At 38.0% G+C, this 16,144-nt stretch overlaps 1 protein-coding gene across 1 annotated transcript in view; it reads right to left on the bottom strand.

Annotated features, from left to right (window-relative positions):
- NCKAP5 (NCK associated protein 5) overlaps window positions 1-16,144 on the bottom strand; it is a 990,316-nt gene that overhangs the window by 93,388 nt on the left and 880,784 nt on the right. The window contains exons 14-15 of the mRNA XM_003267587.3: window positions 15,424-15,601; window positions 8,160-8,238 (exon numbers count right to left, since the gene is read on the bottom strand). Of these exons, the coding sequence (XP_003267635.2) occupies window positions 8,160-8,238; window positions 15,424-15,601 (257 nt within the window). The remainder of the gene's footprint in view (window positions 1-8,159; window positions 8,239-15,423; window positions 15,602-16,144) is intronic.

Here is a 16,144-nt window from a genome sequence, read left to right as displayed (position 1 = left end):
CTCCCAAGTAGCTGTGATTACAGGCACCTGGCACCATGCCCAGCTAATTTTTGTATTTTTGGTAGAGATGGGGTTTCATCATGTTGGCCAGGATGGTCTCGATCTCTTGACCTCGTGACCCGCCCGCCTTGGCCATCCAAAATGCTGGGATTACAGGTGTGAGCCACTGTGCCAGGCCTTCTCTATGCGTTTCTTAAATGATAGTAAGAATTTGCACGTGTTCTCTTAGCACAGATCAACTGAAGTTAGAAGGAGATAACCTTGGTAGAGGGCTGGCTGCAGGCTGAGATGCTAGATGTCTCTAATACCCATTAACTCCTTCTTTCGGAGTTAAGAGAACCTCTATTTTTTGCTGGACATATGGCTACCTTCCTCAAATAATGTTTCCTATCCTATGTGACCAAGCACTGGCCAGTGGGATGTTAGCAGAAAGGATGGGGCAACTGCTAGGAAGTGTTCTTAAAATGATAAGCCATGTCCTTCATCATCCTCCTGCTTTTTGGAAAGTGGACATAAGGGGTGGTTTTCCAACAATCATCCTAGACCATGAGGTAACTTTGGGAATGAAAATCATGAGGAATGTAGGCTGGGCACGGTGGCTCACAGCTGTAATCCCAGCACTTTGGGAGGCCAAAGCGGGTGGATCACGAGGTAAGGAGATCAAGACCATCCTAGCCAACATGGTGAAACCCCATCTCTACTAAAAATACAAAAATTAGCTGGGTGTGGTGGTGCGTGTCTGTAATCCCAGCTACTCGGGAGGCTGAGGCAGAATTGCCTGAACCAGGGTGTCGGAGGTTGCAGTGAGCTGAGATCGCACCACTGCCCTCCAGCCTGGGAAAAAAATGAGATTCTGTCTCAAAAAAAAAAAAAAATCATAAGGAATGTAAACCAGGCAGAAGGACAAGATAGGAGAGTCTGGCGCTGCTGTATTAGCTTGGACCACTTTCCTCTGGGCTTTCACGTGTGACAGCAAGAAATTTCTATTCTTATTTAAACCATGGCATTTTAGAGTTTCTTCTGCTCCCATCTGAACCTAATTCTACTGGTAATAATAGTTAGAAAAATCCAGTCATGGATTTAAAAATCAATGTGGTTTGGAGAATTCAGATGGTTGGATCCACATATGGATAACTACCGTTAGACATGTTCTATTAGGGCTTTGATACAATGAAGTAGGTCCCAGAGTTCCTTTCATTTTGATAAGCACCTAGATCTTGGGTCTTGCTCTCTATAGAAGTGAAGCACTTGATTCAAGAGCCTATGAGATCTTCCCCTCCTTCCTGACCAAAGAAAAAACCACAGCCATCAACATTCTGGCATTGGGCCAGGCATTCTCTCCTCTGCTGGGTGAAGAAGCTGCTTTATTTGCTGACATTCATTTGAATGTGGTGTAGAGATTCCTTGATAATAACAACTGTACATCATATGACTCTTTTATTCTTTCTGTCTCTACCTAACTGCAGATGGGCACATTACTACTGTGGATTAGATGCTTTATGGTTGGATGATAAAAGCTTATAAGAACAATGTCTGTGTTACCAGAATGGCCATTATACATGATACTCCAAACCTCCTCTATTTGGCTTAACATAGCTTTGTCTCAATTCTTAGCCTTAATGCAGGCTACTTTTCAAAAGTAGGGCTCTACCACAAAACAACTCTTTTTTCCCCTGGCAATGATTCTTGTGCAGTTCACTGAACTAGGCTTGATCTTGTCCTTTTTTCTCCAACCCAAATTTGCTCAAACAAGTGCCCCAAACTTATAGATCCCAAGAGTTCTTGTTCTTCTTTTTTTCTTCTTTTTTGAGACAGAGTTTTGCTCTTGTTGCCCAGGCTGGAGTGCAATGGTGCAATCCCGGCTCACCGCAACCTCTGCCTCCCAGATTCAAGCGATTCTCCTGCCTCAGCCTCCAGAGTATCTGGAATTACAGGCATACACAACCACGCCTGGCTAATTTTGTATTTTTAGTAGAGACGGGGTTTCTCCATGTTGGTCAGGCTGGTCTCGAACTCCTGACCTCAGGTTATCTGCCCGCCTCGGTCTCCCAAAGTGCTGGGATTACAGGCGTGAGCCACCGCACCTGGCCTGAGTTCTTCTTAACTATGAATAAAACTTTGCCTGAGTTCTTGTTACAATACAAATACGTGGCCGAAAAAGGTACCTGTATAATCCGTAACCACACGGATGTGAGTTCGTTTACCACATTAGCTAGCGAAAGTCTAGGAGAGGATAAGGAATAAAGAAATGAACTGGAAAAATGGAAATAAACTGGTTTATGGTGTTAAGTTACTCAAAGGTATTTACTGAGCACCTATTGTCCATCTGCATGATACGTTAGCTGCAGACAGGAGAGCTCCCTCTGGGGAAGAATGGACGAAGGACAATAGATTGGGGTGGCAGGATGCTTTGAAGCCAGTATCAGTTTCTCGAGTAGGGAGAAGAGCACATCACAGGTAACTTCACAGAGCTATCCAAGGAAAGTTAGAGCATCAGGGTTAGACCATGTCCTCTGTCATGCTACACTCTGGCAGTAGGAACCCTTTTGGCTCCTGCAGAAGAGACTAGGAGTACATCCAGACAATGGGGGAGGGTAATTAGATCTCATTCAACCAGGGGGCACCATGGCCTATGCCCTTTAGACTACTGGGAAGATTGTTCAACTCTTTTAAGTTGGTGGTAAATAACATGTATCTTTTACTTCATGAACACCTACCACACAATCCCAATAGGATTCAGTTTTTTTGTGTGAATCCCCTGTTTCCTCCTAGGGAATTAATTTTTATTATCACTGGCTGATGTTTTCAATACAAGACAATGAATGGTATTTGAATTCCTACTAATTGTTAACTCTAGTAGACAATTAGTATAATACATAGGGTAAATGCATTATAGTTAGATAACAGGGAAGAATAATTAGAAATACAGCGTTTGTGATCATTGGTGTTAATACTTCTATTAGGCTAGGCTAGCCATTTGCTTTGTTTAGTCTGACATTTATGAGGGCAATTTTAAAGAAAAAAATGTAGTTGCTTTATTTTACTTAAGCATGAATCTTGAATTTCAATATAGAGCAGGTTTAGTTAATAATATCTTTTTTTTTTTTTTTTTTTTTTTTGAGGCAGGGTCTTGCTCTGTCACCTGGGCTGGAGTGCAGTGGTGTAATCATGGCTTACTGCACCCTTGACCTCCCAGGCTCAAGCAATTCTCCTGCTTCAGCCTCCTGAGTAGCTGGGACTACAGACACATGCCACCATGCCTGACTAATTTTTAAAAAATTTTCAGTAGAGATGGGATCTCACTATGTTGCTCAGGCTGGTCTTGAACTCCTGGGTTCAAGCAATTCTGCTGCCTCAGCCTCCCAAAATGCTGGGATTACAGAGATCAGCCACTGTGCCTGGCCAAGTTAACAATGTCTTCTCTTGTAATCAACTCATAAATTTTGATTAAACTAATGTGATTACTCTTAACCACAGAAATGCAAACATTCAGATTCACAACTTTCTTGATTGTTCTCTGTCAAAGACATTAGTTAATATTGGTTAGAAGAACAACACATTTAGATTTGCACAGTTGCTGTTACTGGAAACATATTATGGTTATAAAATACTGCAAGAACAAGTGACAACACTTAGGTTAGACAACATGAAGAACAATGGTATTATCAGGGTGCAAAGTATATATATTCTCAGCCATTCTTGTGGAATTAAGATAAACAACCATTTGACTTTGTTGAGTCTCATTCAGTCTTAAAATGGAGGGACTTTTTAGAAGGTCTGTGGAGAGCCTATTGACTGGGTAGCCTGGGAGACATGCTCAGCCCTCTTTTCCCTGCTACTTCATGCAATGGAGGCTCGAAAGCAACATGCAAACTTTCCCAGCATCCTTTGCAGCTAGGATTGGCTGTATCATTCTTTTCTCATCAATGATCCATAAGATAGAGTCTATGGGGGAACTCTAGTGAAGTTTTTAGCCTTCCTTATACTTTTGTCTTAAAGGCAAATGACTAGAGTGGTGGGAGTCAATTTGCAATCAGAGGCCACAGGCATGAGGACAAAAAGCTAGCATGGTAATCATGGCCAAGTAAAGAGATACAATGAGCCAATATCAGCTCCTCTATTTGGCTTAACATAGCTTTGTCTCAATTCTTAGCCTTAATGTAGACTACTTTTGAAAAGTAGAGTTCTACCACAAAACAACTCTTTTTTCCCCTGGCAATGATTCTTGTGCAGTTCACTGAAGTAGGCTTGATCCTGTCCTTTCTTCTCCAACCCAAATTTGCTCAAACCAGTATCGAGTGCCCCAAACTTATAGATCCCAAGAGTTCTTCTTAACTATGGATAAAACTTTGCCTGAGTTCTTGTTACAATACAAATATGTGGCCGAAAAAGGTACCTGTATATAAAGGGCTTTGGATGACACTGTTGAGCTGCTACACACCTCTTTAATGTTTCCCTTCCTCCAGTCTTTTAATTCTATAAGATGATTTTATTAATAACTAATATAAATACAATATATATTACGAATTGTATATAATATATTATATATTATAATACATATATTATAAAATATATTTTATATAATATATTATAATATATAATATGTATTATTATATATAATATACATTATTATATATAATATACATATTATATATAATGTATATTATACATAATATACATTATTATATATATTATATATACACTATATTTTATATATAATATATAATATATAATATATAATATATAACATACAATAATATATAGTATATATAATAATATAGTATATAGTATATATTATTATATATATAATATTGTAACATAAATAATAACCGTATTATTTATGTAATGGCTTGTCAGGCTTTTTTATTGTCATTTACTTGTGGCCAACAGTAGCTTATTCATATGGTCCTCCACCACTTTGAAGAAATACATCTGCAATGATCTGAACACCAAGTCAACTATCTATCAAAAACATGGTTCAAATGTACTTCCATTAGAGTAATCTAACGCAGCACTATCCAACAGAACACTGATGAAGGAAACTTTCATAAAGAACACATATGTTTGTGTGATGAAGGAATATATGTGATCTATTTATGATAGAGAACATACAGTCATGTACCACAAAATGAAGTGTTGGCCAGCGATGAACTGCATACACAGTGGTGATCCCTTAAGATTAAAATGAAGCTGAAAAATTCCTATTGCCTAGTGACATCGTTGTTAAACCATTGTAATGTCATAGTGTAACCCATTACTCACGTGTTTGTGGTGGTGCTGGTGTATAAAAACCTATGTGCTGCCAGTCATAGAAAAATCTAGCACATATAATGATGTATAGTACAGAATATTTGATAATGATAATAAGTGACTATCGTTGGTTTATGTATGTACTACTATACTATACTTTTTACTGTTATTTTAGACTGTACCCCTTCCTTTTATTAAAAAAAAGTTAATAGCCTCAGGCAAATTCTTCAGGAGGTATCCAGAAGAAGACACTGTTATCACAGGAAATGACAGTCCTAGGTGTGTTATTGCTTCTGAAGATCTTCCAGTGGGAGAAGATGTGGAAGTGGAAGACAGTGATATTGATGATTCTGACCCTGCGGAGGCCTAGCTAATATGTGTGTTTGTGTCTTCATTTTTAACAAAAAACTTAAAATGCAAAAAAGAATTTTTAATAGAGAAAAACTTATAGAATAAGGATATAAAGATTATATTTTTGTGCAGCTCTACAATGTGTTTGTTTTAAGCTAAGTATTATCACAGAGTCAAAACTTTAAAAAATAATTGAAAAGTTTATAAAGTAAAAAAGTGACAGTAAGCTAAAGTTAATTTATTATTGAAGAAATTTTTTCCAATAAATTTAGTGTAGCCTAAGTGTACAGTGTTTATGAAGCCTACAGCAGTGTAAGGTGATGTCCTGGGCCCTCCATTCACTCACCGCTCACTAACTGACCTACCCAGAGAAACCTCCAGTTCTATAAGTGCCCTATACAGGTATATTGTTGTTTATCTTTGATGCTAATTTTTTTTTTTTTTTTGAGACAGAGTCTCGCTCTGTCGCCCAGACTGGAGTGCATTGGCACGATCTTGGCTCACTGCAAGCTCCGCCTTATGGGTTCACGCCATTCTCCTGCCTCAGCCTCCTGAGTAGCTGAGACTACAGGCACCCACCACCATGCCCGGCTAATTTTTTTTTTTTTTTTGTATTTTTATTAGAGACAGGGTTTCACCGTGTTAGCCAGAATGGTCTCGATCTCCTGACCTCGTCATCCACCTGCCTTGTCTTCCCAAAGTGCTGGGATTACAGGCGTGAGCCACGGCACCTGGCCAATACTCGTATTTTTTTTAACTTTACCTTTTCAATGTTTAGCTCTGGGTAGATAGACAAATACTTACCATTGTGTTATAATTGCCTGCAATATTCAGTACAGTAACATGCTGTACAGGCTTGTAGCCTAGGACCAACAGGCTATACCATATAGCCTAGGTGTGTAGTAGGCTATAGCATCTGGGTTTGTGTAAGTACACTCTGATACTCGCACAACGTTGAAATTGCCGAATGACACATTTCTCAGGACATATTCCTGTCACCAAGCAACATATGACTGTAAAGAAGACAGGGCCACTGAAAATTCAAAATGTGGCTACTGTTATTGAGGAAGTAAATTTTTAATTTTATCTTGCTTCATTAATTTAAATTGAAATAGCCAACATGTGGCTGGCGGCTAGGCATCAAGCAGCACAGATAAAAAGAATTGCTACCCACTAAAAAATATTTGAAGAGATTCCTGTAGTTCTCTTAGAAAAAATTCAGCTTGTAACTTTATATATATTATTTCACAGGCCCAAGAACACCTCGTTATAGAAAAATGATGACTCAGCGGGGCTTTGCACAATGTCATGTTTGAAGGCTGTTAAACAATATTTAACTCGAATATTAGCTGACTAGGCAGAACTGATACCAATTTAAGCATTTTACATTGACAACTATAATAAAGGATGTCCTTTTGGAATGATAATCTTATTCAGACTACACTCTTTCAGCTGTTTGTTAAGACTTTTGTATTCCCAATTACGAATGAAAAGAATAATAATGGCATGCCAGTCTCATTAAGCCACGGGGGTACAACAACTCTCAGACAAACTATAAATTATCATTTGCACAAGACTGCTGAGTATGCTAGAAAATCAGCCACAAAGTGTGCCAACATGGCGCCGAGTAGTGGGAGACTGAGAGTGGGCAGCTAAAGATGCTCCCAGTGAAAGGAGAGGAGAAATGGATGCCGATTATATTAGACACTGGGGATCTGTGAGGCCATCATATACTGGAGCACGGTATTCAGTACTATCTCCTATACCCAAATGTGACTTGTAGAAATGATTCCATGATGCCTCAGTGTCTTGGGTCAAGCTAAATAATCAGCACGCTCACATTCATGGCTATATTTAGAGCCTGAGGAACAACCACTTCTTCAAGGGTCCAGGGTGGCCTGGAGGAGCTAAAGGTGTCACTTCTTCTATCTCTTGACAAGGAATGTAGTCACAGGCAACCCCTCCATCACTGGATACCTCCCAGTTGCTGTAAAGAGGTCAGCAAAGTTCCTGTGTGCTGGGAACTTGAGTTCCTTCAAGGTTATGCACAATTTTAAGACATGGCTGACAAGCTGAACTTATTTCAGAGACATGACTATCTATATTCTGAGTTTTAACAGAAATGATGTAAAAAGTGAGTTGAGAGTTTTGGCAAACCGTATTTTCTCATTCTATATTTGCTACTTTGTGTAAAACATTCAATTTATAAAATATTTCATTTAAGAAAGCCACCACTCACACTTCTAACCACTAGGTGTTCTTGAGACAATTACAGAAACTGGATTACTCAGTATCACTTTCATTTCATATTGACAAATACTTCTCATCAGTTTGCTTTGCATTCTTTTGCAAATACCTGTGTTTTCCTCATAGGTGCTGCTTCGACCCACTTATTTTATGGTAACATCCAATGTCTAAGGAGATAATGGCAACCATGTGTGAATAGTTAGACTCAGTCTTGATAGAGGGACATGGTCTCTAAGAATGTACCATATCTGGAAGAAGGATACATTTAGAATAAATCTCCGTGAAAGACATATAAATATGTGAATTTTTACCTATGATGTGGCTCTGAAATACAGAATCTGCAACTGCATCGTCTTCATCCTCTTGCAAATTTTCATTTGCCTCTTTCACCTGCAGGAAGAAGAAAATGATGCAAGTTCTTATTTGTTTTATTAAAAAGATCCCTTCACAATCCTCAGAGTAATGGTACATTCTATAACAAATATGTGGGCATAGGTGTGAGTGTTTGCATGTATATACAAGTGTCAGCATGTATGTATACATATAACATATATTTTTTTTTTGTTCCACTTTTCCGCACTCCATCATTTGGCTTTATTACAAGTTTTAATTATAAGAGCTTATTTTCAGACCTATAACCTCATTTCTGAAGGAGAGAATTTACAGGGTATCTAATTCTACACAAAATTTTAGAGATAACAGCTTTGCTTGTTAATAATTAATAAAATCAGTAACACAGGGCTGTTAGGAAAAATTAAAGTCTAAGGAGGTATAATTCCTCCAGAGTCAGTGACTTCCACTACAAGTTATTTTAATAGGAATAAAAATACATACTTTAAATACACTTAGATCTCCTGGCTCTTTCCTGGAATGTAACTTAAGAAGATGATTTTTTTCCCATTCTTTCCATAATCAAAGGAGATGACAATGATGTATGTATGATCAGTGAACTAGAGCAGTGAGTCATTTATCTAGATTTTTTTTTTTGAGCCAAAAACATTCCCTCTTATATTTCAGTTGGAAGGTCCAGGCGCTTGATTGGGCAGCATCAGATAGAATTCTACACAGAATTTAATAAAGTCCCAGTATTTTACAGACGAGAATTCTGAGGTCCAGGAAGTCTCCTTAAAGTTGGCACGAATGCAGTAAGTGGCAACACTGGCATGAAAGCCCAGGCCCCCTACTTCCCAATCCAGTAGCAGGAGAAGTAATATCATCATCAGCAATACCAACCACAATAGAAACAGTGAACACTTACATACTGGGCAGGTGCTGTTTGCACGTAAGATCTCAAAATCCTTACAACAGTGCTATGAAGCAGGTGCTATGGTTAGCTTTATTTTAGAGATGAAGACCCATCCCAAAGCAACAGAGAAGGTAATTGTCAAAGTGGTGGCACTGGGATTTAAACACAGCACATCTGACTCCAGATTTGTGTTTACTGGGGGGACCTTTGGTATTCTCAAATTTTCCACTTGAATATGCCTGTGTAGACTTGGACTCAGTATCAAGACAACTTAGGGTTCTAGAGGTAATGGCCCTACATAGCTCTTTTAAAATACATTCCAGACAGCCACCTAGGCAGCCAATGATAATAACGTGCAATGCAATGGGTGTCCCGCTTAGGCACGTACATTAGAGGTTGTCAGTGGATTTGCTACAGGGCTTGAGTTGAATGCCAACAAATTATTATTTTACACTCTCAATGTGAAAGTCGTATGGCTGAATACTGACCTTGAGCTGGATTTAGCTTTCTACTTTTTGCCTCCTATTTTTCATACTTAATGGAATAAGACCAATTATTTACATTTTATGACTGCAGTTTCAATATTAGAATGTAATTGGTGCTTAATCTGTACCATGCTGATAGCCAGAGACGGCAAACCCAAGAGAGTATATAGACGGCTACCTTAACACTGGCAAGGAGAGATCGTAAAGCAGTCAATATCAAGAGGCCATGCTTCATCACTTTCTTTCCCCTTCAGCTGTCTAATCTGTGGGCATTTCCCTGTTGGTTAGCAGCCCCACAGGAAGAAAGTCAGAGAATGAAAGAAGGCAGGAAAAAAGGGCTTCATTAACTGACCGTGTTCTAGCAGTATATATTTACAGATGACAGAGAGGAAACACACTGTGAGTATCAGAAAGACCAAAGTACTACTTATTTGCCTTCCAAGGTTCTCTTTGCTCAGGGATCTGTTTGTGACAAGGTGACCCAAAGGCCCCCAACACCTCAGTTTCCATTAATAATCCACTGGGAGCCTTTTATCCTCTTTTATAGAACCACAAGGAAAACAAAATATTTTCAATTTCACATCAGCTCTTATGGCAATATGTCCCATATTTCTCCCACCTGCTAATGTAAAATAGTATTTCCTTTGGGTTTTTCTAAATTTATGCATTTTAAACTCGCAGGGGTGCCCTCAAAACCTGTTGGACTGTGAGTAAATCATCATCTCTGCCAGCCCGTGAAATTCTAAATGAAAGAATCAAATAATTAGAACAAAGTTTTCATCTTACAGATAAAGAAAAAGGAGCTTCAGAGAGGGTTAATAATTTATTCAAAGTCATACAGAATTTCAGTTATAGAACAGGCACTCCTGATTCCTATTCACTGCTATAATTCAATTTTTCAGAGTGCCCTGTCCTGTTACAGCTATCCTTTCCAGACCTTCCAAAGAACTACTCTTTCTTAGTGTTTACCAGTTAGATATGAAGGCAATATTCCAAGTATCCATAAACTATATTTTAAGAGTAGCAAACATTTTTCGTGTGTGTGTGTGTATAATTCTCTGCTTCCCTTCCCTACTGTTCCCTACCCGTTCTGTGCCCCTTCTCCACCTCCTTTCTCTAATTACCATATTTAAGAAAGAAAACAAAAGCTACTGCACAGTCCTACCTGTCAGCTCCTTGCCAGAGGCATTCCAGGGCTTTATGTGCTTAACTGCAAATGCTAAATGTGGCCTCTGGGGACTTATGAGAGGAACTGAGATGGTGAACAAGTCCCCTGGCTCTTTCAGCTCTCCTGGGCTGGATGACCCATGAGGGGCAGATGACTCAAGGGAGGAAATTGTGAACTTGAAGGGAATGGATGAAGCAGCAGCAAGAAAATGGAAAGTGGGAGAGTGCTTTAGAGTGACATACTTGTCAATTCTAATTATCCATACAAATAGATTTCAATGCAAAGTGATAAGTAATTAAAAAAAATCCATTTGCCTATGGAAATGAGGGGCATAATTTATCTTGGCAGCAGATTCCCCTTGCTAATTATATTTTTCATAGGATGAAATTTAAATTAATTTTCATTTTTGATCCCATAGGAGCTGGATGTTGGTGGGAAGTTGTGGGAGTTTTCCTGGGAGTAAGAGGGCTGCCAGGTCAAGCATTTGCCAAAAATAGGCACAAGTGGGACAGTCTCCATGCGGGAAAGCACTGCAACGAATGGGACAGTGAACACAAAACCAAGAAGTCTGGCAAGTGTTTGGGTCAGAAAAGACTGGCGGTTGGAAATGTAGAAATGTCCCAGTCATTGTTGCCATCCCAGGAACAGAAACAAGTCCATGTCAGTTATCTCCCATTTGGTAAAAAGTAGAAGGTGACTCACAAGCAAAAACTATGGGCCATTTTTGGTTTAAGTTAGTTGTCAGTGCTTTGGGTGTCTTCTGATGATTCATCTCTAACTCCTGTCCATCTTTTGGGAACTCTGCAGTTCTAGTCAGGAACTACTCCAAACACTAGTCTATAACTGGCAACAATTAAATATCACTGCACTTCTATTTTATTCACCCCTGTTCCTAGGAAGGGCAGGAAGAAATGTGCTTACAAGAGACACAGGGGGAAAAGGGGAGAAAATAATTCACCATTGATATCATTGACATAATTTCATAATTAAACCCAATTTTATATCAATTCACCATTGATATAATCTCATAATTAAACCCAAATTTGAGAACATCCTTCATTTGGAGTTCTATACATATTTCTTCCCTGAATCACCCTAACACTAATGGCTTCCCAAGAAACCAACATTTTGATGTCAAAGCTCATTTGAAAAGGAAAAGAGCGTAAGTGAGACAGGAAATAATCCTGGGAGGGAAAACTCCTGGAAGGCATAACCTTTGGAAAAGTTACTCATTTAGAAAACTTTGCAGGCGGAGGGCAAAATATGGATGCTTCTTATTAGCATCAAAATACCATTTAGAACAGAATTGTTCAATTAAGGATGTTAAAATTATAACATTTCTCAGAACTTAATAAGATGATAACAATTTATGTAATTATTGTACTATTTTCTGCCATTTTATCACCATGGTACCATTTTAATGGGATAGTATTTGATGCTTTTTTATTAGCAGACGTGATTTTTTTTAGACTATGTGACACTGGGTGGAGAGAATACCCATACTTTAAATTAAAATACTCATACTAAAATAGTCATATTAAAATGGTTCACGATGAAGGTATATGATCTCATTAATTTTGTTAATGATTTTTATTTTTGTCCAATGATAGTTAAATAGGAACCTAGAGCTGTCTTTCTTTGAGACTTTTCATTTCAGAAAATTATCTAAATCTACAGGAAGGAAGAACTTGAAACATGTAGCAAGCATAGTGTACCTCTTTCTGACTTACTGACTTAATACCAAAGCAGTCTTTCTAGGAGATGCCTTTTCCCTATTTTATAATGATTTTATGTAATTTAAATAAAAGTACCAAGTAACACGGCCCTTGTCTAAATTACACAAAAATTAGAGCTAAGTGGTCTATAAACGATGGCAGAAATGGGGATATAAACTTCTAATTAAGGCTCTGAAATGAGAAAAAAAATTTAATTCAGCCAAACATTAATAGGACTTTTAAACATATTTCAGAATGTTTCTAGCAATACTAAAAATGAATATGCAGTTACTAGTGAACTAAGTGGAGGTTACTACACAAGTGGATTTGTTATATGTGTGGAAATAATCTATTATTATTATATATTAGAATACTAAAAATGCCTTAGGACTCTCATAACTATATATAATCTTAGTTTGTAAAGAACAAAAGATGGTGGTATAGTATGTCATAAGGTTTTAAACAGCGGTTTTATTTAGAAAAGAAGTGTGATATGTAATGCATTGCATATAGACATTGCTTTCATCCAAAATAACTGCTATGAAAACAATTCTTTGCAACACACTTTAAAATAAGCAGACAGTGAATTTACCTTGAGCCCTAGTGGGGGGAAATTCCCTTCAACTCTGAATTTTAAAAGATTCATGGGTATTCACATCAATGTGCTGTGGTGTTAAAATACATCTCATTTTGCATCTAATCTCCTTCCTGCATAGGCTGATAACACATAATAAACGACTTTTCTCTCCTATTCTTGTACTAGTCACAAAGGAGTCTATAGCAATGGCCCTCGTGAAATCAGTAATTTTAGCCCAATCCATGCTGATGACTATGGAGATGAAACAAAAAGCATTGCATTTTACATTTAAAAAAACGACTAGCTGGTCAACTAGCCAGGTTAATAACATTTCTCTGTATGGAAAAGCTTCTCGGCATGACTAATTTGTCTTTCAGCTAACTGGAAAAATCATCATATCCCTATTGATCATGTATATGTGGGGTCGTTAGGGAGTCTTTGTACTTCACAGAAAATAATGAGAGTGTTTCTTACAGATATCCTGGAAAGACCAAAGGACCCTGTGAAAGACTGCAGATGAGAGAGGAAAAGCATGGCAAATAACCTTAGGATTAGGAAGTAATAAGAAAATAAAAATGAAATTGTGAAAGCCAAACACAAACTCTTTTTGTTTTTTTGGTACTTCTGTGCAGTCAAGATATATCCTAGGCTGTCAGGACCATATTAAATGGGGCATAGTTAAATTGAGTGCCTCTGATAAGGGGCTCTGCCAGGCTATCAAAGTTTTCCATCAGCTGGATTGAATTTCCAGCATATTGCACATTTTCACACGTTCATTCTCTCTTCCTCCTTTCAGTGACACCACAAGGGCAGCCTTAGATATGCTTATAATTTGTGGTTTTATAATGCAGGGGACATCTATGTTTTCAAAGAAGGAATGATACCACGGAAGCCAAGAGCAGAAATGGGATGGGGGAAAGAAAAAAAAAAAAGCTTTTGCAACGAACATAATCTGCTTACAATTTTGGAGAGTTTGTAAAAAAGACCTTATGGCTCTGTAGAGTCAAGAGCTATTTGAATAAAAAAATTTAAACATCCATTTCTCTCAAATTAAGCTCTGTGAAACTTGAAGGAAATCTAAACATCAATATGTATTCATAGCTAATAATTAATAACTAATAATGTCAACTTTGGTCACTTTAAAATCTCCTCTACTCTTGAACGACTCCAGAAAATAATGCAGGGAAATATTTAAAGTTTTCCCTCAGAAAATTGTAGTATGTACTATATTTTAATAATCTCTTTATTAGAGTACAAAAAGATATGGATATAGTAATTCCGTAAAGAGAATTTTTTTGTGTTTAAGTGCTCTGGAACTTGCCAAAAGGAACAATGAATACTATCAAATCATTTACACAAGTACATAAAGAATGTATGGAGAGTAAGTGCAATTTAAAGTAATTTTAAAACAAAAATATTAACTGAAACTAGTACACCCCAGGAAAATATAAAAATACTCTTTCATTTATTTTTTAATTTTTTTTTTTTTTTTTTTTTTTTTTTTTTGAGAAGGAGTCTCGCTCTGTCACCCAGGCTGGAGTGCAGCGGCACAATCTTGACTCACTGCAAGCTCCGCCTCCTGGGTTCACGCCATTCTCCTGCCTCAGCCTCCCAAGTTGCTGGGACTACAGGTGCCCGCCACCATGCCCAGCTAATTTTTTGTATTTTTAGTAGAGACGGGGTTTCACCGGGTTAGCCAGGATGGTCTCGATCTCCTGACCTTGTGATCCGCCAGCCTCGGCCTCACAAAGTGCTGGGATTACAGGCGTGAGCCACCGCGCCCGGCCTTATTTTTTAATTTTTAAAAAGAAGTCTACTCCCTGAGTTCCAGACCTCACAATAGGCTAAATGATAGGGAGCCAACTTCCAAAAAACATTTCTTAGTCTTAACAGCCTAAGTTGCATGAATTGGTACATACAACTTTCATAAAACATGAACAATGTTTAAATCAAATCTTCAAAATAGGCAATACTCTCTTAAATTGTTTAGCACTTTTATTTTTAAAATCATGTTCGTTCCTTTTTGGTTGCTGGTGATGTTAGAAATAATCATCAGAGCAAATTTCCAGCCCCATGGTGTAATTTGAAGACGATACCGGTAGCATCATTTGCCTGGACTCACTGCGATTATACTCATCGTTCTGAAAACAGCTGGGAAAAGCAGCATTTCCTGAGAGCCAGGCCCACTCAACGTCCAGCTGCCAGCTCTCTGCTGCAGTTGTCACCAGGATTTCTCTCTCTTTTTACAAATCCTTTTTCACTGACCTTCTCTTTCCCCCAATTGCAATCTCTTACCCATACACTTTCATTAGCAAACGGTAGAAAGACCCCCGCCAGAACATCTCACATTGTAGCACTTGATACCAGGATGGTGGAGCACTTACCAGGGAGTCTTTTGGTACTTCCATATCGGCTTTGATTTTCATGTTTTTCTTGTGGTTTCCTTGACTGCTGATAGAGCTGCCGATGAGACAGGAGCCCTGAGAACTGCCCTTTAACACATTCCTGCAGGAAGCATTACTTGATCCACTTTCTGTCTGTGGGGCTGCTTTCTTATCAACTCTGCAGGTAGAAAGTGATTCCTCTGATAAGTTACCTTGCTCCTTCTTCAATCACTCTCCTTTTCCCAATCTTTTTAAGATTTAAAGGAACCTCTTTGCAGCTCTTTGTCTTTAAACCTTTGAGGGATAAGGGTTTCTCATGGGCCTTGATCAAATCTTCAAATATTCTAGTAGCATGTCGATTTAGATTTGACAATATCATAACGTATTTTTTATTTTTGTGATTTCTTGTGGAGAGGGGCAAAATAAAAACCATGGAAGAGTGATCATTAACTACATTTTTAGCTTAAGAGCGGCAAGAAATATAATTATTTCTGGAAAGTTTCCAAGTTTGCTAGGTATAATCAATGAGATCGGCATGCTTTAAAACGTATGTGTAATTTTCTTCCATTTCACGCCATCTGGGTACATGCATAGCTCCTAGTGTAGGTGGAATTGCTATCAACCCTGATAAAACTTACCATTCTTTAATTTCAAAGACCATTGGTTTGGTTAACAAAGTAACATGGACTAAATGATCATTTTATTGCTAACTTTAATTTCA

The sequence above is a fragment of the Nomascus leucogenys genome, chromosome 20 (assembly GCF_006542625.1).
Source record: "Nomascus leucogenys isolate Asia chromosome 20, Asia_NLE_v1, whole genome shotgun sequence".
Classification (NCBI taxonomy): domain Eukaryota; kingdom Metazoa; phylum Chordata; class Mammalia; order Primates; family Hylobatidae; genus Nomascus; species Nomascus leucogenys.
Note: the sequence above shows the minus strand (reverse complement) of the source record. Positions and strands in the feature narration are given on the sequence as shown.